Raw genomic sequence first — 27991 nt, forward strand, 5'->3', positions numbered from 1 at the left:
TGAAGAAACCACACAGGAAAAATGTATTTATATATATAAAAAAACAATAAATCACAATAAGTTATCAGCAATTATTAAAATTAAACATGTATATTCTAACAAACCACACCAAGTAAATTAAGATAACTGCTTTACTATTATAAAAATTTTAAATATTCATATCACATTTTTTTCAATATTTCTGAATTCAATACTCAGTTTAGTCTTAATAAAAATTCAATTGTACGATGACAATAAATAACGCGAGAAATTATATGGACGACAAAATAACCATACTTTATACAACAATGTATGAATTATCCACACAACTATGTACATAAATGAACACATTATCATACAAAATTTTCGTCAATCTCCTGATCGAATGCTTGAAAATGACTCGGACAAGAACCTCTTGAGAGACTCTCTTCTAAAAAAGTTTTGACATAATATTCACAGATAAATATTAAATTTTTCGTATAAACTTTCCAGAAAACGAGTAACTTGTTATAATAGTCTGGTCACTGATTTCTTTTTGACTTCGTTTAATTTTTTATCACAAAAAATAATCAAGTCCACAAAATTGTTTTATTTCAAGCCTTCCGAGTGTATTCATATTTTGAATAATACTTTACAGTAACGATCGGTGTTCACATTAGTTCAAGAACAAACCTCGAATAGCAAAATCTTATAGGCTAGCAGTACTCATTAGAAAGATGAATTTTCAACGGAGTTAGGTAATACATATCAATGGAAGTTTCATTTTATTTCGAAAATTTTTGGCACAGTATGAATTTATAATCGAAACAAAAGTCAGAAAATATTATAATTGAGTTATAATTTTCATAATAATTGCATGTTCAACTGTTGAATCATCTCTGAATGACAGAATTTTAAAAATCACTCTTTTTCCTTTATTCCCAGTTATAATTTATTTGGAACTAAAAAATGGGGGGTTTTATTCAATATTTCAGGTACTATATATTCTGACTTAAATCAGAGAAGAGAATACTGGTTTTTCTATCACATAAAAAAATATATACTCATTATTTATACACTTGACATCATTATGAAACATTCAATATTAGAATCAGTATAAATCAAATAATATAACACTCAGTATTGAATTGAATAGGCTTTCAAGGTTCTGGTCCAGACTTTTCGAGAAATTGTTTCACAACTTTTCGCAAACATGTTTTGCTGGCCACAAGTAGTCACTACTAGAGAAATAACAAAGTTTGGTTCCATCCTTCCCTGATGATTTTATATAATTGACAATTTAGCGAGTCAACAATTTGAATTGTCCATTATAAAATTAAAATACTCTGTGATCCTTTAGCACCTTCATAGAAACAAGTCACTAGTCAAGATGAATTGACAATATCAGGAGTAGGAAAAAACAATCTGTCATTTATGACGTTTGTCAACAAAATTTTCATTTTAATGTTACTCTTTCTATACTTCGATCATCTCTCATGATAAGAGCCAAGACGTGTACAACCATTCACCAACTGTTTACCAAACTAAATAATATCTAGCAAAAATAGAATTCTGAAAGTTAAATAAGGATCTACTGGCGGTAAAAAACCACTTCTATAGTGAGAGATTTTTTTGAATGCAATATAGTAATGGTAATGATAGTAGTTGACTTTATTCACAAGAGATAAAGGATATCTTATTTGTATTTATATCAATTGAAGAGAACCCTGTAAATTTGCTTTTCATATTAATCTTGAAATTTTTTATTTCATTTAATAATTTTTTTTGGCATAATTATGAAGTCTATTATCATAATTGTAATGACTATGTTAGCAAGGTGTTATCATTCAAAGACAATGAAACTATATACCATATTTAGCAGTTGTAGTACTTCTAAAGACATCAACTAATGGGTAGACAAAATTTTTATATTTTGGGAAACATCGTCGATTCTAATAAAAAATGTTTTTGTTATATACCAAAATTCAATCATCTGCTCAATTAATCAACTGATTTCTTTTGATCTGATAGAAAAAACACGTAATCTGTGATATTACCAAGTCCCAAAATTAATTTCTTCCCAAGAAGCTTGATTCAAGTACCCCTATCACTTTAGATCAACTACTTGACATTTCATCGTTGAAACAAAATCCCGTTCCATTTGAAAATTCCACCTTTCCAACTCACTGCTTCTGCTCCTGACAGCTGCATTGCTTGCGAGCCGGTGCTAGACACCTCAACGCGTGGCACATCAGGTTACAAAAATATTCCTTGAAAGTTCTGGTAGGCTGGAGCAACAACCACTGCTCTGGAAATCACCTTACTTCCGAATCCGTACTGCTCGAAAACTCCTCTGGCTTGACGATCTGGTAAGTTATGAAATACTCCGGGTAGGCTTGTTCGCCTCTGTAGACGACGTATTCGGGAAAGTTGAGACCACCAGCAGAAGGCCGACCGGCAACGGAATGGTGACCGGGCGGTGCATGCGCCATCTTCATGGCGCTGAACTGCAGGAAGGATTTTCCGAGGGTCACACGACAAAGTAACAGGTGTCTGAAAACGAGTCATGAAAAATTTGTAAGGAAGGAAATGTAATGACTATTAATTTGTTCAGTAATCACTGTTCCTTGATAGAAATGGAATGAAAAAATAAGTTAATTCTGGGTGTCGCGTCGCTTCGAGAATAATTCTATCGGCTTCCTAGGATTTCCATTGGCATATATAAGGACTACCAACAGACAGATTGAGTTAGTCTAGACCGTGAGCTAATAAGGCGATACACATTTGAGTATTAGTCTGAAGTTCAGTTGGCAATTTTTGTTTTGAATTGACAGTGTAATAATGAGTTAAAGTTGAGTTTAACTGTACAGTTTGATCAATTATTGGAGAACCCACTGGGAGAACATAATATAAACTAAGTAAACCAGATTTATCTAGGTCAGGTTTCATTTGTTCCAAGACATGTTTTTTTGAGTTTTAGGCATACATTATCAATTTGTGTGTCCCAATTTAGATCTTCATCCAAATGGGTGTCTATCCAGAAGTATCACTTGGTAAGTTTATCAGAGAGAGAATAGATAAATTTTATAGATGAGTTGTTTTCATCATATTCAGATATTGTCATAGTTGTGTCATCAGCAAACAAGGTTATATGAACATCATCTGCCGTGTCATTGACATATAGAAAATACAACAGAGGACCAAGAACTGAACCCTGTGGCACAACAAGTTTCCCATTCTGACTATCATAGGTGGTACCATCACATCTTATCATCATTAATTCTAATCAATTTATCAAATTATCCGGAAATCCTAATTATATAATAATAATGACCCAAAAACAATAATTTTTTTCAACTACGATAAAATTCAAAATAGGAATTGAATAAATTATTTGAATACTAGTTTATCAATTAGTGTATATATGAATCCAGTCATATATGTCTGGTAGATCTATTAAGGTGCAGGTTGAGAAGCAGTTCTCCGAAAATTTTGATATAAAGATTGGTAGACCCCAAGGTGAAGTTCTTGGACCACTGCTATTTCTGCTGTATGTCAACAACCTTCCTACCAACATCAGTCAAGGACGTACTTTCGTATACGCCGACGACACAACAATCGTTACAGTTGAAACTATCAATCAGGTACAGGCTAAAATAGATACTGTAATAAGGGAATTTACATACTGGTGTGAAGTAAATCACCTCATTAATAATGCAAAGAAAATGGTCTCCATTGAATTCACTAGTACCTTAAAGCACAGTAATAAATTATCAATAAATGTTGGTAACACAGAAGTTCACAACTCAGAATCAACGAGATTCCTAGGCCTCGAACTAGACCAAAAACTTTCTTTCAATAGACAAGTTGATGCTCTTTGTAAAAAACTCAACAAGCTGTACTTTGCATTTATTACTCCGAAATCGAGTTTTCATAGGCACCACCTAGTAAACCTATATTATTCTTTAATATACAGTATCATAAGTAGTAACATCATTGTGTGGGGAAGAGCTACAGACACATGCAGAATTTTCATATCACAAAAAAAATTCATGAGGTTAATATATTATTTGGACTATAGAGAAACTTGCAGAAACACGTTCATTGAAAACAATATCCTAACACTAACATCTATCTATCTCTGCAAATTATTAATATATACCCATCAGAATGCTAAAAATATGAATAGAAACAGTGACTACCGTGAATACGATACTAGACAGAAGAATGACTTCCATTTGCACCACTTGCAAAAAAAGCAACATATAAAGAGCCCTCTATATGCTGGAGCACATTTGTTCAATCTTTTGCCTGAAGACTTGAAACTCGTTGCCAATATGAAACATTTCAAACTATCTTTGAAAAAGTTTCTCATCCGCCATGCCTTTTATTCATTAGACGAGTATAACTTAGCGACTAGGCAGTTTTGTTTCAATGTATTTCAACATGTGTTTATATTTAAATATTTTTTTTTATTCTTATTATTCTTAATCAATTTGTAACGACTAGAATGTTTGTGATGTTTTTTTCTTAATGTTTATATCCAATGAGATTTTTTCTCTTTTTATGTACTGTGACTTATCTCATGTTGTAAAGCAACAATAAAATATTAAATAAATATTTATCTATCAATCTATCTACACATATACACACAGACATACACATATACAAACATATATATATATATATATATATATATATATATATATATATATATATATATATATATATATATATACACATATACACACATATATATATATATATATATATATATATATATATATATATATACACATATACACACATATATATATATATATATTCACATATACACAAATACATACACATACATAATTAAATTATAATAGCAGTAATTAGGAGATCAAAATTTCAATTAGGGAAAGAAAGCAGAAACTTGTTTTGATTCTATCAATTTCTCTGGAAGATTATTATATATTTTAACGCCTAAATGAAATATTGTTTTTGTTACATATTGTTTTACTTTGTTTTCATACCTTTATTCGTCAAAAATTGTGAAGAATGTGAAAAGAAAATGGTGTTTATCGTACATGTTAAAAAAAATCTCAAATGAAGCATATTTCTCAACATTTGAGTTTATAAATATCTCTTGAACGATGTAAAATATTGAACTCAAGCAAGAGACAATATTTGTAAACAGTATGCGAAATCTGTTTTTTTTTAAGTAGTCGGTAACATCTCAATATCAGCCAGGATCTAAAGCAACATCACATTGTTAAATATCCATAGGATTTATAATAGCGTTCTTCTTAGAACTATCCAATCACTTGAATATTTACATGAAATTTAGAAATGCTCTCTATAGGCAAAATTTATAACAAGTGTTTCTAATAATTAAACAACTTCTCAACTGAATTTCATTCATTTAAAGATATTTGAACTTTTTTTCTTTCAAGGAACACGAAAATCAATAACAACTGCCCTTTACCTGTGACACACGTAGCAACTCCGATCCTTATGTGTGGGACATCCCGTACCGCCACCAATCCCATACACATACTGGTTACTTTTGGAGGAATGTTCAGCGAAATATATGCCCGCTCCAAACATACCACCAATATAAGCGTGTCTCTCATCAAAACCCTTCTGAACGATAGCGTTGATAAAAGGGGAGCCATGGAAGAGCATCCTCTCGCAAGCCTGGTGACCGTTTTCTTCAGCGACTTCTTGTCTTCGATGATTGTAACGCTCCCAAAGTTTTCTGTTCTGAACTTTTTGAATCTGTAATAATGATTCCAGAAACATTACCTGAGAAAGATACTACTCCAGATTGTTTTTGTGATGTGAAATCCTGATTGGTGAAAAACGAAAACAAACGATGTATCTTCAACTTACTGTAGCATTTTTACCCTGTTATTGTTGATTAAAAATGCATCAACTTTATTAAAATGATAAAAAAAAAACCACAGTGCTTACCCGAACAATGTTATATCTAGAAAAGATACCACCAGCGTGACCGTTATCCCTGTGTTCTCTGATACTGTTCTGCATTTCTTCTTCTACAGTGATGAATTCTTTGTCGTCTGTCAAGAGATCAACCAAAAGTGTTCCAGGATTTGAAGGAGTGGACCAGAGGCCACCACAACTTGCCACAAGACGTTCCATACCTAAGTGAGTAACGAGAAAATTTTCAATATTGGACGAATAAAAGTTTGTTTTATCGATTTCAACTTGTAAAAAAAATTGTTTAATGTCTAAACAGGAATAAATCCCAATAACAAAACATATTAATATTATTAACAAGCATGTTACAGTTTATATCTGCCTATATACACACAATACACATACATACATATATACATACATACACATATACATTAATACAATACTAATTTATCAACTAGAAACACCTGAAGTGAGTTAACAAAAAATTGGAACATTTGTTTGTGTACAGCAAGCTAGGAGAGTAATTCAAAAAAAACCTTAAGTCAGATATAGAGCTAACAAGTAAAAACATAGTTCAGGTGTATTACAAAAAGAAAACATAATTCAGCAGTAATACAGTAGTAGTAATAAGCTCACATGGTAGAATAACTTTCAATTTGGGCTCATTTATTTTGACTACAGTGTAAAAGTTTCTTAACGTGGTTCTTAACTTGACCAATAGGTTCATAATAAATGTCGAGCGTTTCACAGAGTTGATTGTAAAGTTTGCTCATTGCAACAACTGGTGACTTGAGTAATGTTTGTTCTAGAATTTGGTAGATAAAAAGTCAGTTCATTTCTAGAATTGATTCGTGGAACATGAAAGTTGAAGTGGGAGAGTAGTTCGGGACAGTTGATCAGATTATTCTCTAGTTTATAAATGAAAATTATAGAGTAGTAGGTTCTTCGGTTTTGAAGGGATAATAGATTAAATTCATTCAGAAGTATTCTGTTTTCGATGCCTTGTTCAGGGTAAACTCCTTCTAGCTTGTAAGTAATATATTTCATGAAGCCTCTTTGTATAGACTCGATTTTGTTTATGTGGAATACAATGTCCAATGGGTGATCATATAAGGGAGACATATTCCAGCCGAGTTTTGACGTATGCATTGAAAAGAGTTAAAAAACTGTCTCTGCAATGAAAGTTCTTACAGTTACGATAAATGAGCCCTTGTATCCGTTTGGCTGAGCATGTTATTGTGTCATAGTTGATGGAGAAACTCAGTTTAGGGTCAAATGTGACACCAAGATTCCTTTGATGAATGCTTATTTGAAGAGGTGTGTTATTTATAATAATAATAATTTTATTGCAATACTTGTAGACAAGTGGACACAGCAAAAGTCAAACTTTCGAGAAGTTAATTCTCGAATTACCCTGGAATTACCAATTTTAAAATTAACAGATTTTAATGTATCATCATCGACAAATTACAGTTGAAAATTATATAAATCAAAGAGTTTTTCAAAAATATTCATGATAAACAATATTTACATAGCTATTTTTATTAATGATTTTCATAACAAATTTCAAATTAGCCAGCAGTTAAACGAATAGTAGCATTTATGTCTCAAGTAAGAAATGACTGAACTTCTAAACTTCTTGAAGACTGTGATATTTTTAAGTTCCTTCGGTAGAGAACTATATGCTTTTATTGCCTGATAGTAAGCTCCTTTCTCATAATATGTTGAGTTATGGCTGGGAATAGCTAGTTCGTTACATTGTCTGGTGTTAATATGCATATTATTCGAATATTGACAACTATTTCTGGGAAACAGGTATGGATATATTTTTACGAAACAGACAAGACCCAAGAAGTACAACGAGGGCACTTTCAAAATATCAAGTTTACAGAAGAACTCTTTACAAGAGCTTCTTTGATCTAGATAGGATACATCTGAGGATTCTTTTTTGAGTAACAAATATTTTTTGTGGGTATACTGAAGAACCCCAAAATATAATACCATATGAAATCAATGACTGCACATAGTAATATGTTCTCAGGCTACAAACAGAGACTTGATCCCTTAAGTATCGTATCACACCACAAATAGAGCTTAATCTGTTATTCAATAAATTTATATGGGTTTGCCAACTGAGGGTTGCATCCATCGTGACACCTAAGAATTTTATGTGATCCGATATTGGAATAGACCTATTTTGGAGTTTTACATATAGAGATTCCTCGCAGTTTGATGATTTGTTAAAAATTACTAGTCCTGTTGTGGTAAAATTTAAGCATATTTGCCTCTGACCATTTGACTATACTATTTGACATGGCTGAAGCTTTGGTCGAGAGTTCTAATGCATTTGTTCCAGTGATAATGACTGATGTGTCATCTGCGAACTGGTATACACTACCAAGATTCAAAGCTTTGGGTAAGTCGTTCACATATAGAAGAAAGAGTATTGGTCCAAGGATAGAGCCCTGAGGTACACCCTGCCTAATCATAATTCTACTAGATATATAATGGTTCTCTGCGTTCATTATGCTAACAACTTGGGATCTATTTGATAGGTATGATCTAATGAGTTCATAACCCACACCCCTTATACCATACTTTTCCAGCTATACCATACAGTAACCATGAGAAATAACATTATGTTTAAGGGTGTATTTTGAGTATTTACATTTGTTTGTATTGAGGGGAAGATTATTTTCGGTACACCAAATGTACAAAAAGTCAAGGTCTTTTTGTTAGATTAAGCATTCCTCCTGTGACGTAATGGGCCGAAAGATTTTCAAATCATCTGCAAAGAGTAAGAAATTGCTAGAGAGAGTATTTCCTATGTCGTTAATGAAGAGTGAGAATAAAAGAGGTGCTAAATTGCTTTCTTGAGGGGCACCATTGGTTGCAATAACCAATAACTGTGTAGACAGTATCTACTTATAGATACTGTCGTAACGCAACGTAAATGAAATAATCCACAGTCAATTTATCATTATATGTATTTATTTTACTATTTAACTGGTAATACATAATACATAGGTACTAATAATAAACTAATAACAAAATAACTAATATTACTAGTACGTACTTGTTCATAGCTACATTCCTACCTATCAAACGAAGGTGTTTGAAAAATAAACACAAACTTTTATCCAGCCACAACGGCATGTCACGTATGATTTAAAAATAGTTAATAATAACAACAAAAAAGTAACGCATTATCATAAACATAAACATTGAAAAATAAAAAAGCACGTTCAATGAGAAGGCTGACACTCAGACTCATCAATAATTTTTTTAATGTTTGCAGTATAATTTGACGCAGCCATTCAAATACAATTATCCAAATGTTCATCTGTAAGTCGACTGCGATATTTGTTCCTAATAAACTTCATATTGGAAAAAGAAGATTGACACAAATAGGTTGAACACGGCATAGAACTGAATATTTGTCCTTACTTACAATAGGCCAGATACATTCAGTACTTGAGACTAACGATTTTAAGGCTAAATCATTTTGAAACTCAATGACTTCCATTTCTGTTGCAGCAATGTCTTCGCCAAAGTTCTGCATAACACAAGTTGCAAACTGTTGGATATCAATTTCCATAAAGGGTGAAACAACAAACTGCGCTACTAAAGCCATTTCATTGAAAGCCTTAAAACGATTTTTAAAGTTATTCTTCAGGGTAGAAATTATTTCTTCATGATATTTGTTGTCATAGGGTTCTAATGGATTTTGAGATATTTTTCCTGAAAGAATAGGAAAATGCTTGGCATCGCTGTTAATTAGGTTTTGTTCCCAAAACTCCAGCTTTTTGATAAATGCTTTTATATCAGAAATCATTTCCGCTAGTTCTTTGTCTCTCCCCTCTGTAAATTAAGTTCGTTTAATTTCTCTGTAATGTCCACGAGAAAACCAAAATCTCTAAGCCAGATTGAATTTTCTAGTTCCGGAGTCGGTTCATCGCGTTATTTGAAAAATTGAAATATGCCAGATAGGACATCATTAAAACGTTTCAGCACCCGTCCTCTACTCAACCATCGGACTTCAGAGTGAAGGAGTAGGTCCCCGTATTGACGGTCAACTTCATCAGCCAAGGTTCTGAATAATCTTCTTTGTAACGCTTGAGCTCTAATCTTGTTCACAATTTTTACCACCAGTTTCATAACGTTGTTTAGTTTAGGAAATTTCCACATAATGCTTGCTGATGGATTATGCAGTGGTAACAGAGAAATTGCGAAAAAGTTTCATCTTTATGACATAACGCCACCAGACCCTTATCACAACCCACCATAGCTGGAGCGCCATCGGTTGTCAAGCCTACCATTTTCGATATTGGAATTTTCTCGGAAGAAATAATATTTTTTAAATGAGAAAACAACTCATGTCCAGTAGTGTGTCCTTTCAGTGGAATGAACTTCAAAAGATCTTCTTTAATCGTAAAATCACTAAAAACCATCCTGACGAACACAGCCATCTGGGCAGTGTCAACGACATCTGTTGATTCATCCAGTTGAAGTGAAAAATAAACACAGTTATCAAAGTCAGTTCTTAACTGTAAAAAAATATTATTGCTCATTACTTCTACACGTCTCATCACTGTATTAGCAGAAAGTTGCATAGATTTTATAGCTGTAGCTATCTCGTCTTCATTTCTAAAGTTGGCAAATAACGAATCAGCAGCTTCTAAAAACGCATGTTTTATCATTTCCCCGTCTTCATAAGGTTTCTTTTTTGTGCAATTATCTGGGACACACGGTACGATGTTGCAGCCTGTTCTTAAAAATATTGATTGTTGTCCAATTAACTGCTTTTTTAACTGTTTCAGTTTCTCCTTTCTGGCGGCAGAATGTAGTGGGAATAATTTTTCAAAATTAAAATGTACAGTTTTATGATGTCTCTCAATATTTACTTTTTTAGCAACGGAGACCGAAGTATTACATAACAAACACACGTTTTTATTTTTAACTTCTGTAAAAAAGTATTGTTCTTCCCATTCCGAATGAAAGTGGTATGTCTTTACCTTCTTACAACTGCTTGCCATAATATTATTTTTGTTGTTCTCTACTAACTCAACCGCTGGACGATTGTTACACGTTCAGTTTTAAACTAAGCGCAATGTCGCTGCGCCGTGCGTATTCATCCCGTTCAAAGCAATCCAGATCGTTCTCAAACACTAACGCGCTGGTCCGGCTGGTCGGTTCTAGCCGATTCTAGCTTGATGGCGTCAGCGGCAGATCGCTCACTGCAACGTTGCCGCTGTTTATGTTTAATATTATGACAATTAGATTTTTTTGTGGAATTTTCGGAAGCTTCTCTGATTTTTGCAGTTTGTATTTTTCAAATTAAAATCGTTGTGAGAGCTACCAGAATTGCCTCCGCGAGCTACCGGTAGCTCGCGATCGACAGGTTGGCGACCACTGCTCTATACAATAGCTTTGTTGGGCGTGTATGAACAAGCTATTTTCAATTTGTTGGAGAATTTCGGTCCTAGATATAGCATACTTTTGGAAAAGGGTAACGCAGTGTTGTCCAGATACCAACAAACAAACCTCTAACAGAGTATGGGTATTCTTAGTATATTTGTTTTTTCAATTTATATGATACATTGTCCCTACTATAAACATGTAATGTTTCTTGGGATTAATAAATTTATTATAATTACCTTTGATCAGTTTATGCCTGAATCCATATGCAGAAATACCGATTTGCTTGAGATCTTCATGAGACATCTCCGCCAATATATCCAAGGTGATCTGTTCTCTCTCGAAAATATCTAGCAGGTGCTCAAGATTAAGACTCGCCAGAAAGTTCGATATGGAACAAATAGCGGCCACCTCTCCGTCTCCACCACCTTCCATTTTAACGGAAGACGAACAGCAACCGTCAGCTGAACTCATCGAGACACTATTCCTGCTGCCTATCGGAATCAGGAGTTGCACAGAAGTGCCGGAAGGCATTATCACTGTTTCTGTGTTCGTGGACGGGATAGGAGGACTAGGGGTGTGTGAGAGAGCTATTGATGGAGGACGGGATGAAGGAGCTGAAGTTGTTGGGACGCCTTGCTGGGAGGCCATGGCATCTTGGAGTAGACATCGGACGTCGTCGGCAGTCGCTAAGTCGACCGGCGTCTGTCCCTCTTGATTCTTCAAGAAGGGGTCGGCACCATGGGCCAACTGAAACATGACTTTGTTGTTTAATAGAATAGGCAAAGTAATAATTGAGTGCCGTATAAGTGTACAAGAAAAGAAACCCCTGGGTACTGCTATTTTCATTGAAATCGGCGAAGACTTTTGAATTATTAATAAAACAGCCATATTTTTAGCAAGTTAGGACACACGTTCGTATGAACTTTGTCCTATAAAATATTGAAATTGATGCATCATTTTAGAAACACCCTGTATTTACCTAAAAGATTGCATCTCTAATGGAATTAGAATTTACAAAAAATACCTGCGAAATACTTGAATTATATTTATTAAATGAACCCTTTTTATACCGCGGAGAAATTTTTATAATAACATATCTATTTGCGCGTATTTTTATTTTTATAGGAGTATAATGGCATGTCGTTCTTATATTTCAATTTTGAACTAACACATTATGCGGTGTTTGAAATCAATAAAACCTGTTATTATTGTTATTATTAAATGTGAACATTAATATTTTCAGGATTATTTGATGCTGATAGAAACAATTTGTAAGGAGAGAGCTAATCAGACCTATACTATTGCAAAAAAATAAATCTTGTCAATTATTATATTGAAGTTAAATACAATTTATGGTCATTAACAAAAAGTTAGTAATGACTAAGAAAATGTTAAGATTAGCAGAGAAATATATTGGAAATTTCCTGTCTGAACAGTTTTTAAGTACTCAAGCATTATAATCTATTATATATTAAAATGATATAGCCCACGCATAGGTTTATCCTTCTGTGGGAACTATATTTATTTGTCGTTAACTAAGATTATTGTGTATTTCAAATTGAATGACAAATAAATATCATTATTATTATTATTATTATTAATATGGATTGCAATAAAAAAAATCACAGGATTTTGTGTATTCAATGGTGTTTTAAATATTTTGTCTCTCTATTGGCCTAAGAATGGTGTAATATTATTGAAATTGATAGAGCTAGAGATTAACGATATCCCAGATTTAGATAGAAACATCTTTATTGAAATAGGATATCCTAATATACAAATAAGCTAGAAAGTATAAAGTAAAAAAAATATGTGATACAAATAGAATTAACTTGAAATATATAACACTAGCTCAATGGAATATTTCAAAAAACATTTCTACAAAAATAGCAACATTATACATTCAAAAATTTCAATATGACTTGTAAATAGATAAATTGCCTGTATAATTATTATAGTACAAATATTTTTTTTGGCTACAGATTGCTTATATCAACCGATAAAATAGTGGAATCGTACGATTGAAAATAACGATTATTAATGAAAATGAACTATAATTATAATTTTCAACTGTTTACTCTTATCCGTGTACAAAAAGATAACTAAAAACAACTGCAGCAAATAACTGATAATCGCCTAGGTTATCATTTGTTTCAGAATCTTGCCTACCAGATCCAAAAGGCTATTATGTTTTGAAGAACAACCTGAATGCATGTAGCATCTTGAGGAGATGATCGTTAATTCAATATTGAGCAGATTCACCTATATTTTATATCAGAGCCACATACATTCAGTTTAGTTTTCACGTGCAGAAATAAAAACTCACCAGCAGTGCACACAGTTGGGTACGTCCTTTCTGTGCAGCTTCATGTAGTGGCGTGAAGCCCCATTTGTCAGTCGCGTTAACGACAGTATTATACTTTATCAACAGTGCTGCAATGTCCAGGTGACCATAACTCGAAGCATTATGCAACGGTATCAATCCACCTTTGTCTTGAGCATTTACGTCTGCTCCGTTTTCCAGAAGGAACTCGGCCACTTCTACGTTATTATACCCGGCTGGAAAATTGACAACAATTAAAATATCAACTTTCATAACATTATTTTTGCTCTATTTTACCTGCTAGATGCAACGGAGTGGAATTTCTACCTTGAGCATCCCTGCAGTTGATATTTTCTACAGATACCAGTCTTTGAACTCTCGCTAAATTGCCTTTCTTCGCAGCATCTAACAGAGCGGCATTACCCCTCAGCAAGTCTGCAACGTCTTGATCCCCTTCCCTTACCAGATCTAGAGGGGTGGCTCCATCTCGATTTTTCTTGCTCGGATCCGCCCCATGCTGAAATGAAAGTACATCAGAAAAGTGTCACAGAGAACCTTGACTGATCATTTCACTACAAAATGGAAAAAGAAATATATTTTTGGATCTGTACAAAACCTACAAGAGATAAGAAAATCGAATTCAAAGCAAAAAGAGAATACACATTATTTGTCCATAATGTAACATTCAAAGTCAAAAAATGAATTTTGAGAAATCAGATTATGGAAAAATTCAGGAATTTATTTCCAGGAAAAGATATAACAATTACAAATTATATTGTAAATGCGATCACATTCAGCACCCAATATATTTCAATAGAATTAAGATAAACTGACCTACTGTTATACTTATTACATATTACATTGATCTACTTTTATAATTATTACATATTAATGACATTATATATCAATATCCAGCCATAACTACAACATAACATGGTGTCATGAGTCAAAGGTCTACAGAGTTCAATCTTCTCATCACCCAACAACTCTCCAATACTCTTGCCTTGGGAGGCCAAATAGATATAGTTGATTTCTCAAAGGGTTTTAATAGGATAGATCCTGGAATTTTGTAGGAGAAGCTGAGCCATTTTACTTTATCCGGAGATATCATCCAGTTCTTCAAATAGTATGTTACAGGTTTAAAACAGTTCGTTTTTTATAATGACCAATCCACATGTCTCAACTCCTGGAGTCCCTCAAGGCTCCAATCCAACACCTTTACTTTTGTATTATTTGTGAATGATTTAGCTGAAATACACAGAGCCCCAAGGCAACGCATCTGTTATCCAACACTAGACAGCGCTGTTGCAACCCGCCATAGGTGTCTTCAATGGTGCTAGGCTGAACCACAAATGCATTGCTGGACTCAACTGTCCTTGAAGAGCAAGTCTGAGTAAACAAGGACGATGATATATCCCATTACGAAGACGCCATCTATGATCTGCGATAGAAAACTCGATCCTCGAATATCAAAGATAAACGAGTCTCCCCAAGGCAGTGAGTTGCAAAACGAAGCTTCGACATAACCTCTGACGAGATTCGTCCTCTGTCTTGTGCTGCAAGGTAACTAGTTGAGATAAACAAGAGCCTCAACACAACCCATTTATAATATGATGTTTCGAGTCACCATAATTCTCATCAGTGGTGCTAGGGTGAATCACAAATAAGTTACTGTTTATTCAGGACAAGCCTGAATAAACAAAGGTAATGACATTTCCGCTCACGCCATCTATGAGATATATAAGGAACTCAATCCTCGAATATCGAAGATAAATGATTAGTTGATGACTTAGATACTACAACACTGCTATATGCAGATGATTTGAAACTTTATTTAACAATATTGCACTTAACTGATTGTTAGCAACTTGAAAATAACCTGAATGTAGTACACGGTTGATGCTTGGCTAATAATTTATCTCAACGTAAAACTGTACCATATACAAATATTACACCATCTCGGAGAATACAATACTAGCGCACCTTTTCCCCCCGCGGCTCGCGCCCCAGTTAGAATATTCAAAAATCCTTTCTTATTGCACTTCTACAACATAAAACGAAGCTACATACAAAATTTCAGCCTCCGAAAATATAGCGGCAAGGCGAAATAGTGATAAAAAGGTAATTTTCATATGTAATCGCGCCCCTCTTAACCCCTCAGGGGCGCCCCACTTGGAATATTCAAAAATCCTTTCTTAGTGCCCATCTTAGACCTAAGAAGCACCTATATACAGAATTTTAGCTTCCTTGGACTCACCAGTACGAAGAAACAGAGATGAATGAGTGTGTGACTTTCGCATTTATAATCGACAGATTTATAAAATGAATAATTACTGTCAAAGAGAAAATATTTATGGAGATCATTCATGGTTGTCAGATTTTACATAAATATTTTTTTCCAAATATGGGAAAGAGACTGTGATATAAACACAATATTTCGAAGTTTTAAACCTATTTTTTTTTTTTTTTTTATTAAAAATATAACAACAGCGTACAGTTCGTTTGACATAGTTAAGACACTAGAAATATAAAATATGTTGTTATTCTCCCTAATCAGCAAAAATGCTGGTCTCAGGATTCACAAACATTCAACATGACAAGTGAAACACAAGAACTAGTAAACCAGATGTTCTTTTAAACTATTGATGAATGAACTATAGCCCGGCAACTCACGTATATGGACAGGTAATTCATTGAAGACTTTTATAGCCTATGTAAAATGATTGTATAATCCTTTGTTCATTCTTATCATACTCGGGTGTAAGTCATTTCTACCCCTTGTATTATACTCATAAAACTGGTTGTAAGCTAGTAGATCTTTGTTGCTTTTGATTCTTTTGTTTTTTTATTTTATATATGTTCTTGCATTGCTCAAGTTCAAGTAGATATTTAATTGGGTTTAGTTCAGTCTGTGAGAATAAACATAACCACATATTTATCCAGTAATGAAACTGAATTATTGAAAAAAATGCACCAACCTTTAGCAACAATTTAACAATTTCATATTTTCCCTTGGCAGCAGCTTCGTGTAAAGGAGTAAATTTCCATAAGTCTGCTACATTTACAGTTGCACCATGTTTAACCAGCAATTCAGTCACCTCATAGTGTCCATAGGAACAAGCGTTGTGAAGAGGAACTAAACCCCTAAAAATAGAAAATTCATATTTGTAGACCATACTCAACAGAAGTTTAACCACAGTTTTATTTAGGAAATGCAATATGTCGTTTGAGTTAGAAATGCCTACCCTTTATCTTTGGCGTGAACGTCCGCACCCTGTTGCAGCAAAAACTCCACTACAGATACCCTGTTGTAACCCGAAGCAAAATGTAATGGGGTTGAATGCCTTCCGTCTAGATCCCTGCAATTGACGATGTGAGGAAATGATCCGAGTAACCTTTGAACTTGTTCCAAATCTCCCGATTTGGCTGCTTCGAGAATTTGACATTCGACATCTGCACTACCTGTGGGAGGATCTAAAAATGCACCAAGTCAAAATCTCTTTAATATTGAAGAAAATTTAGGAATTGAAGAATCATCTTTTTCATTTCACTGATTGAGAATATAATAAATAAATTATAATTCGGGTTATACAAATATATAGAAGAGTATTTTGCTGACAGACTTTCGAGTTTTTTGACGATTGACGAATCAAGCTGACTCTGAAATAATAATAATTATTATTATTTTTCGGTTAATCTTTTTAATTTTTTAAAGATTCTTTCAGGGATTTCAAATCAATTTATATTATATTAGATAATGGAAGTCCGAACTGATGAAATAAATGATTCTATAGTGTGATTGAGAAAATATTGTTATGTATTTCTAGTAAATTTAGGAGAGGCTGAAGTTCCGATCTTGGATATCAATAAAGGACAATGAACAATTTCATTAATAATTTAAAAAAGTATCCTCAAGTCTTTAGTATCCCTTCTGTTATGGACTGTTTCAAGATTTATGAGGGAATATAGTTGAGGATAGTTATATATGTAGTAATCAGGAGTAATTCCGAATTTGAATGTGACCAATCTTAGGAATTTTCTTTGAACTTGTTCTAATAATAATAATAATAGTAATAGCCTTTATTACCCAACAGTTAAAAACCATTTACAGGGTTAACTGAGTATGTTAAAAAAGTAATATAGAACATTATAATCAAAAAGTTACAATTTGAAAAAATGAATAACAAAATTATAATATAATGAAATAAAATAAAAAACTATACCAGAAAATCAAAAATTCTCCATGAAATACTGAGATGCAGTGTCAATAATATATTCTAAGGAATCAAAATTGATATCACACAAATTTTAAATTAAATTGAAGTTATTGCAAATGCTAAAGATAGGTGACTTGAGATACAAATTGGTTCTGGCCAGTCGGCCGTAAAAAGTTTTTTTACTTCTAGTTCTGACATGAGGCACACAGACATGTATAAGAGATAACACCTCCATAGCTCCATAGTATCCACATTGTTGTGCAGTAATTTATACAGAAAAATTATTCCAGCAAGTTTTCTGCGTAATTCAAGACTTTCAATATTGAATGTTTTGGTAAGAGATTCATATGGAATACCTCTATCAGGATAGACACCATGAGATTTGAAGTATATAAACTTTAGGAAACGACGTTGAACTTTTCAATTAATCATTTATGGCAATTGCAGAATGGAGACCATAGAACAGAGCCATATTATAATTTTGACCTTACATAGGCTATATAAAGAGTAAATAGTGCAGATATGTATGAAAAAGATCTACAATTGCGAACTTTTAAGCCATAAACACTCAATGCTTCACTTACTTTCGATCTAATGTGGTTGGAAAAAGACAAATTTTGATCAAAATATACAGCAAGATCTATAATTGAGTTTAATTGAAGTACTCCATGTGGCTTGCATATGATGGGTTCCATAGAGAAGATATTTAATCAAGATGAGATCTTACCAGAGAGAAATATATAATATTTAAACATTATATATCAGTGAAATCTGAGGTGCACCTTCTTAGGAAGCCTAGCATTTTGACAGACTTATTAACAGTGGCGGACATGTGGGGAATAAAGTGAGCAATGGAGAATTTTATAGAGATCTAAATTTGTCAAATAAATACTGCAGCTTATAGTCAACTTGTAGCTTTGTCTGTTTAAAAAAATCAGTTGATCTTGTATTTAGTTATGTTCGAGATTTCGAGTTATTTGTTTTGACACTATGATTATTAGTGTTGAAAATAGGTTATATACGCCGTACTGGGGTTATTATCAAGAATTATATTTATTAAGATGCAGTCGTTATACTTCCATTGATCACTTGTTAAATATACTACAATGGCTGTCGATTTCAAATCGATTATTCTTTTTAACAATGATTTTTACATTTAAAATAACCAAAAGTCTCCAACCAACATATTTTAATGAATTTTTGGTTTTCAATAATCAAATACATGAACATGAGACAAGATCTTATAATAATTTTCATATATATATATATAGAACTCACACTAGTGGCAGAACGAAAAACTTATTCTACAAGGGACTACGGGAATTTAACAATTTACCAAATGCCATTAAAGAGGAAAATACTGTAAGAGGGTTCAAAAGTAAATTATTGGAATACCTAGAGCGTTAGTTAATTGGAAAATATGTATAGTATATGTATGTTACTATATCAATATTGGTTTTCAACATTGGGTCTTATAAATTGTATATTTTTTATTATTATCTTTTCATTTAGTTTATCTTCATTATTGTTATTATCTATATACAGATTTGAATTTTATTAATATTTTCGTCACTGTGGAAATATAAAATTGTTAATTAGTTATTATGTCTTGTAAGATTAATAATCTTTATTTGAAATAGGTAATCCTAATCTACATTCACAAAGTATAATCTTATATATAGTAATTAGCAGCTCCTTCGATAGTATTAATATATTTGTTTTGTTTTAAATTTAAACGTACACACTAGGTATTTACATTTCGAGTTATATTTTCCATTGTTTTGCTAAAAGAAAACCATTCAAGTATAGCCAAATACCATAATAATCACATACAATCCTACATATGAACCAATAAGAATGCTATCCCAATATACATTTATAGCCCGAAAGAAAATACATATATTGATACCATTCACGTACAGCCAAATACCACAATAATCATATACAAACATACATATGAAACCAATAAGTTATGCTATCCCACTACCCACTATACACTCATATCCCGTAAGAAGATACATATATTAATACTCGTATTGATACTAAAAATTATTAATCCTGATATATATTCAATACAACGATTTTACTTTTGCTGTAAATGGTTTATCATTTTTATTTTAAACTGTTGCAGAGTTTCTGATTTCTTTATATCATCTGGCAAACTGTTGTAAGCAATGAATCCCTTGAACACCAAAGTTTTAATATTGTAAGCTTTTGTTTGCCTACTCACATGTAAGTTATGTTTACTTCTCGTATCATGCTGGTGAACTTGCGTATTTATAGTTATATATTTGTGAAAATATGATGGAAGAAGATTATGCAACATTTTGAAGATATAACTCATAGTTAAATAAATAAGTCTATTTTCTATTGACAGCCATTGTAATGTTCCCAACATCAATGATATTGGTGTATATCTGTTACATCTCAAAGTGATTCTCATTGCACGATTTTGAAGTTTTTGTAGTGATCTCATTTTATTGAGGTCAAAACCATACAATAAGGTCGGGCAATATTCGAAGTGAGGTTTGATAATTGTATTATATACGGTAATTCTTGAGCTCATACTCAAATACTGAGATACCCTCGAAAAAAAATATAGTTTTTTGAGTATTTTTTTCTGAATATAATTGAAATGACCATTCAACGTTAAGTGGTTGTAAGCATAAACCCTAAATATTTAAACTCTTGAACTAATTCAATTGTATTATTTTCTATTTTGATGTGAATTTTATTTATATCAAATTGTCTGTATTTAAATGGTGTGGCAATTATCATCCCCTTTGTTTTGTCTACATTCAGTTTCAATTTATTCATTTTGAGGATGTATCCTATAATAAAGATTACTACTACTACAGAATTCATTACCTCCAATAAGATTGAGATAACACGCTATTCCTTTCTAGGTTAATCAATGACCAGACAAAAAATCATTTAAACTCACTTTGCAAAATCTTCAAAACGTTTTCCGACGCCACTTGCGCAGCAGTATAGCCTTGCAATGAAAGTATGCTAGCATCCACGTTATAGCTGAGCAGAATCCTGCAGGCTTGCACATTATCCTCCCTAGCGCACCTGTGCAGTGCTGTCTGGCCTAGTCCATCGAGTGCGTTCACCTTGGCCCCGTGCCTCAGCAGCACGTCCATGAGATCATAATGAGAATTGTCCGCCGCCACGTGAAGAGGCGTCAGAAAGTCTTTGTTCTTTTCGTTGAGGTGCGCCCCCTTGCGGATGAGGGTTTCTAATACTTGTTTTCGCTTCGGGTAGGGAGATGTGATTGCAGCGTGGAGGGCGGTGTCGCCAGAGTAGGGGTGTTTGAAATTGATGATGTCCGCGGTGAGATACTTTTTCAGTTTGGTTGTATCGGCCTGTCGAGCCGCATCGAGAAGTAGGTGACCTTTGTATTCATCTGAAAAGGAAGAGGAATATCTAATTATATATCATGTTTGATAGTGAAGATATTCAGCTAGTTTTGGCATACACGAGAATATAAATTCATTATCAAACCCACTATCGAAAAAGAGTAAATACTTTGGAAGATTGTAGTAGTGTTTAGCAACTTGATAATTAACTTAGGATATATCTCTCTATCATACCCAACATTTTCCACATGAAATGTAAAATTAACTGGAATACAGTTATACTCACACGAAAGTCTGTCTTGTAGTTCCCGTGTAGGAGCTACGTCTATGGCAGATTTGGAATGGCAGTTCAACTGGTGGGGATCTGCTCCCTCGCTTAGCAAGAGAGAACAAACTTCAAGTCTCGATTTTGAAGCAGCTTCGTGTAGAGGAGTGAAAGCCCAGAGGTCGTTGGCGTTTACATTGGCACCGTGTTTTATTAACATTTCTGTAACTTCAAAGTGACCATAGGAGCAGGCGTTATGAAGTGGGACCAAACCTCTAAAACAATTTATTTATTGATTTATTATTTAATATTTGTTCTTAGTGATTGTAATTGTTCTTAGTGAAACATGTATCACTGAAGAGATAGATGATGCTGAACTTTATATTGAAAGGTATCAGATGTTTAGTTGTAATAGCACAAGTCGTTATACGGGTGGAGTTTTAATTTTTGTAAGGGAAGATGTTGAAGTTAAGTCAAGTAAAACTCATATAACTGACATGGTTTATTGGTGTCTGTTCATAAAAATCAAAATAGGTAATAATATATGGAACATTGGGGGTCTTTATAGGTCTCCAAGTTCCAGTAAGCCTGTTTTTATTGATGCTCTGGAGGATGTGATAGAAAAACATTTTTCTGATGGTAAAAGATGTTTATTGATTGGTGATTTTAATTTCAATTTTTTTAGTAATGAATATTATGAGCAAAAAATAAAAACACTATTTAATATGTATGGGTTAGATCAAGTTGTTCAAGATTATACGAGATGTTGTGGTGATTCAAAAACTTTAATTGATTATGTTGTTACAAATTATGATAATGTTAGAGCAGTTGTGAATGAACCTAACATCTCCGAGCATGGCATTATATCCATTAATTTATCCACTGAACACTTTCGATTGCCTGAAAAATCAATTACTTTTAGAAAATTTACAGATCAAGAGTATCATAATATAAATATGCAATTAATATCTTGTAACTGGAACAATAACTCAGTTAATGTCGATAATATTTTACATGAATTAATTGATAATGTGTCAACAATTGTTAATGTAATTGTCCCTGAGAAAACAATATATCTCAAAAGTAATTATGTACCCTACTTTGATGATGAACTTAAAGAAAAAAGACGTGAGCATAATAATGCATATTACAATTTTAGGCATTGCGAGGGTGGTCTAAAAGAAGAACTTTGGAATGTCTATAAGATCATTAGAAATCAATATGTTGTTTTACTAAAGGAAAAAGAGAGATTATATTTTGAACAAACTATAGACAAAAATAAAAATAATAGTATGGAAATGTGGAAGTGTCTTAAAAAACTTGTTAAGCCAAAACAAGATGTTGTTAGCCGTATTCAGTTTGAGATTAATAATCAAAATGTAATTTTGAATAAGGAAATAGACATTGCTAATAATTTCAATTCATATTTCATATATAGTGTAAATGAAATAACTTCAGTTTTTCAAAATGTACAGCAATGGACCCATGACTACCCTGTTATATCAGCTAATTTCACTGAATTCTCGCCCTTAACAATTAATGAACTAAGAAATATTATATTCTCGCTTGACAAAACTAACAAAGCAGAAATTTTAAATGACAATTTCTTAAAAAAAAAAGCTTTGATGTGGCTGGGTACGCAATATTAAATTTAATTAACACATCACTTAGAACCGGTGTGTTTCCAGATCAATTTAAGATTTCCACTGTTGTTCCTGTACCGAAAATTAACTCAATTAAAGCTGAACATTTTAGACCATTAAATATACTACCAACTCTTGAAAAAGTGTTAGAAATGTCTGTATATAACCAATTAATTCAGTACTTTAATACCAATAAATTGTTTATAGGCAACCAATCAGGTTTTAGAGCTAGACACTCATGTGAAACGTCTCTACAATTTTTAATAACTGAATGGAAAAATACAATTGATAGAAATCAGTACATTGTTGCGACATTTCTCGACCTTAAAAGGGCATTTGAAACAATTGATCGAAATATTCTACTTGAAAAATTAAAATATTATGGGATATCAGGGATTGTTTTCGATTGGATTCAAAGTTACTTATTCAACAGAAGACAAAAAACTAAATTTGGAAAAGAATTGTCAGATGAACTTATAATTGAGAGTGGCATACCCCAGGGTAGTGTGTTAGGTCCATTGCTTTTTATTATTTACCTAAATGATATTAATCACATATCTGGATCACACTGTATAAATCTTTTTGCAGATGATACATTGGTTTATTGTATACATGAAAATTTGGATCAGGCAATCGTTGAAATGAATAGGTCTTTAAATAGCATTGAAACATATTTATTTATTAATAAACTGAAACTAAATGTCAATAAAACAAAAAGTATGATTTTGACATCATCTTATAAGTATGATCAAATTGTTTGGGCAAATGCTGTTATAAATATTAATAATGTTAGCATTGAAATTGTGACTGAAATAAAATATTTGGGTTTCATAATTGATAAAAATTTAAAACTAAATAGTCATGCTGATTTTATTTGTAAAAAAATATCTAAGAAACTTTTTTTTCTCTCTCGTATATGTAAAAAAGTGTCTATGTATGCTAGGTTGACTATTTTTAAAAGCCTAATACAACCTCATTTTGATTATTGTACTACATTACTTTTTCTACTTGGTAAAAATAAAATAGCGCAATTGCAAAAGCTTCAAAATCGGGGCATGCGATTAATATTGGGATGTAGCCGTTACTCAGCAATTAAATCGATGTTACAGTGTCTAAACTGGTTTTCAGTTGAAGAACGTATATTATATATGACTATGATCTTTATATTTAAGCTGCATAAAGGATTGCTACCCAATTACTTTCAAAAATTCTTATTGAGAAATAATGAAGTTCATGATTACAATACGAGAAGAAATAACAATTTTTACATTAATAAAACTAACACTAAATTTGGAATGAATAGTATATTTCATAAAGGCTTAAACGAATTTAATAAACTACCACAATTTGTAAAAGAATCTAATTCAATAAACCAATTTAAGTCATCATTAAAGAAGTATATTAGTGACAGCTCATTATGATATTTGTAATTTTTTTTTTTTATTTTTTAATGTGAACTAACCTAATAACCTAATAATCTATAGATATGTATGTATATTTGGTTTTCCTTGAAAGGTACTTTAAAATGTTACTATATTTAAATAGTTAAGGTCGTGAGATATTTTTGAATTTGTAATTTTTCTTTTTTTTTTTGTATATTAGGCTTGCCTACTTAATAAAATAAATACAAAATAATAATTTCAATTTTTTTATAGGTACGATGAAAAGAAAAAAATTTCCATATACAATAACAAGGAAAAAATCAGCTTAAAAAAAACAATTTGCGAAATGAACAAAAATCAAAGAATACATGGAGAGGGATAAAATCACTGATTAATTTCATCCAAAAAGAAGCAATTTTTTTTTCAATTGAAAAGGTTTTCAACCTTGATTTGAAAATATTCGTATTTGGGGCTGCATTTATATTTTCATCTAATTTGTTGAATATTTTTGGGTCGAGAAAGAGATGGCTTTTCTGGTAGAGAGCTGTTTAACTAACCTAACATATTAGGGATGTATTGCTGGTTATTAAACCACTGCATTTCACTCTTCATTTCACTCTAAATGGTATTGGCTCATCAACTGCAATAAATTAGCTGGTTTAATCCCATTGTGTAGTAAAGTGTTATACTGTGATTCTCTTCTTTTTTTTTATTTGGGTTTAAAACTTGAGCGTCTGATTGTTTTTATTGTAATGGGCTTGTTTCATGATTTTTGCTTTACATATCATTTGATAGTAATTTCAAATTGACAAATAGTGAACTTTGTTACAGCTCTCTAAATAGCGTTTTCACATAATTATTTTCATAAGGACTTTGATTTTTGGTCAGGAATTATAGAATGTTCTGCCTACGAATTGCGTTAACTTGAAAATTAGTTGGCAGAGCAGATCAGGACAGTCAATAAAGTTATGAAACACTTTATGGGGGCATGGAATGAATACTAAGCGTCTTCTGAACTAAAATAATGCACTCATTATTCTTGCTCACACTTATATACTGCCATGAAACATCTCCCAAATGCATAATAGTTTCAGCTGGACATTATTCTGCATACCAAGTGGGATAATGATAATTCAGGTTTTAGTGTTGCTGTCATCAACCTTCTCTGTTTTGTTAATAATGTTCAGCCAACTTAACGATGTTCTTAACAGTCGCAATACCTTTTTGCATTATCTAAAAGAACAATTTGTTCAGGCCCGTCTCAAATTACCAACACTGGAGGTCCATGGACTGACACCTATCAGAAAACAACTACTCCCCTGGCTAATACCACGAAGGGTGTTGGATTATATTCGACAGGTATCAGCGCAGGTATTCTGGCAGATGTATCACTAACAGCATATACAGAAATAGCTTTATTAATGATTTATCCGTTAAATGAAGAGCAAAACATTTGGTAATAGAGTACGGCTATCCTAAAAATATGACCAGAAAATAAATGTAAAAATCCAAAATGGTTATGAGACAACTACACGAATATGAACGACCTAAAAATTATTTAAATAGTGCTCATACTAAACACCACTCATTTCAAAGTCATCACTTACCCTTTATCTTTGGCATGAACATCAGCTCCTTGCTGAAGCAGCAACTGCACTACCCGGTTCCTGTTATATCCAGCAGCCAAATGCAAAGGAGTTGATCTTCTTCCATCACTCGCATGACAATTGACATTCAGAGGATTGAGAAGGGCAAGCAGTCTGTCTTCAGCCCCTGAACGAGCAGCTTCAAGGAGTTCATCTTTACGATATTCTCCAGTCAGTACCGGTCTAGTAATAGGGTCTGCTACTTCCAGTGGTGTTTTGCCTTCAGTGTTTCGGATGTTTACGTCAGCTCCGTGTTGAAGCAGTGCTATAAAATTCATATTTATTCATTCAAACCGATTTTTCAATTGTTTTTCAATTAACATAAATGATCAGTTACTTTTTTTACCTATACAAACGTCCACTTTTCCTTTGATTGCTGCTTCGTGCAATGGGGTGTAGTTCCAGTTATCTCTAGTGTTTGGATTAGCCCCTGCCTCGAGTAATAATCTAACAACATCGGCATGTCCAAAGGAACACGCATTATGTAATGGATGGAGGCCGCCATCATCTCTGGCTTGAATGGAAGCGCCTGCCGAGAGAAGAAACTCTACTACGTCACGTCTGCCGTAGCCTGAAACAAGTTAGGAATGAACTGGCTGAAAGAAGATTTCTTTACTTTGCACGTACGTCAAAAATTGCATTTGTTTGCTTTCTCTAAATGTTAGTACAAATTGTATTATTGATTTTTTCACAAGACAAGCAAGTATTTTTGAAATAAATTAAAGGCTACTCTCAAAAATATGTAACTACAACTCAATAGATGTCATAATAATGCTTTTTAGGCTTCTAAAATGAAGAATGCACAAAAGTGCATGATCCACACATCTTTGTGGAATTCATTTTGAACTCAATTCCTTTCTTCAGAAGTTTCCCACATTTTCTATATAAAGATGGAGGAGCAGAAAGCCTAAAAGTTTTTTCCCAAAATCTAATCTCACCTAGAAAGTATTCACAATTGAAATTATAATCCTAGATATATTATTTCATCTACAACTTCAATGATTTCACCATGAATATTAACTGCTGTAAAATTTTTATCTCTAAGGTTTTGTGTTAATCACAGCTTTGGTCTTATCAATATCCAGCTTGAGTTTATCAATTTTATGGGATGAATATTTATCCTAGTGCAATGAATTTCTTTCAACAGCTCTTTTCAAACTCAAATCACTTGCAATTACCACCAAATCACCAGGGAAAAGATTTAGGAACTCACAATTCTGAATATAGTCAATGTGTGATAGTAAAATATTTCAATCAGAGAAATCTCTTGCAGTATGACCTTTCGCTATAATTAACAATCTGCTTGACTTGAGATATATTCAGATACTGAGTCTGTCTGGTTTCAAAGAATATCAAGTTATACGTATTCAAAATTTCTGATCACATTTACAAAAATCATACCAGCTGCAAAATGAAGGGGAGTAGACTTCCTTCCAGCAGTATCTCTGGCATTCACAGTTGTTGAAGTAACCAGTTTTCGTACTCTAGTTATGTCCCCTACTTTGCAGGCTTCAAAAAGATCCCTCAGAGGGTCACTGGCACTTGGCAAGGGATCCATTGATGTTTTCAAAACATCCCGTCTACTAGCCATTCCACAATCCACCTATTTTGTTTCACATTACAACACATTCATAATGATTATTATTTAATAGACTATTAAGGGGTATTGCAAATTAGAAAGTTTACACATCTTGTTTGGCAATTAATGATCGATTAATTCTATTGAGTCATATTACACTTTTTTTTCTTTATGTTGAACAATAATTTGATATGATTGGTCGGAATAGATTATGGAATGAGAATGGGACATAGACATTATGGAACTGATGCAATGACGTATATGTCT

The 27991-nt window shown here is 32.7% G+C and overlaps 1 protein-coding gene across 2 annotated transcripts; it reads right to left on the reverse strand.

The window, feature by feature from the left end:
• On the reverse strand, positions 1-27976 carry Tnks (tankyrase). Of its 2 annotated transcripts, none has more exons than XM_023160484.2 (13): positions 27547-27976; positions 26492-26716; positions 26107-26410; positions 21496-21749; positions 20792-21256; positions 16876-17092; positions 16609-16774; positions 13928-14147; positions 13634-13866; positions 11544-12054; positions 5917-6107; positions 5429-5721; positions 1-2511 (listed from the first exon to the last, which is right to left on the reverse strand). In XM_023160484.2, exons 1-13 carry the CDS (start codon positions 27734-27736, stop codon positions 2274-2276), a joined length of 3507 nt encoding a protein of 1168 aa, XP_023016252.2. In that variant the 5' UTR covers positions 27737-27976; the 3' UTR covers positions 1-2273. The 2 variants fall into 2 exon arrangements, with proteins under 2 accessions (XP_023016252.2, XP_023016251.2); XM_023160483.2 differs by having other exon boundaries at positions 16876-17104.
• Between the last annotated feature and the right edge of the window lie 15 nt (positions 27977-27991).

The sequence above is a fragment of the Leptinotarsa decemlineata genome, unplaced genomic scaffold (genome assembly GCF_025532065.1).
Source record: "Leptinotarsa decemlineata unplaced genomic scaffold, Ldec_3_MD MMD2_tig00026330_RagTag_RagTag, whole genome shotgun sequence".
NCBI lineage: Eukaryota > Metazoa > Arthropoda > Insecta > Coleoptera > Chrysomelidae > Leptinotarsa > Leptinotarsa decemlineata.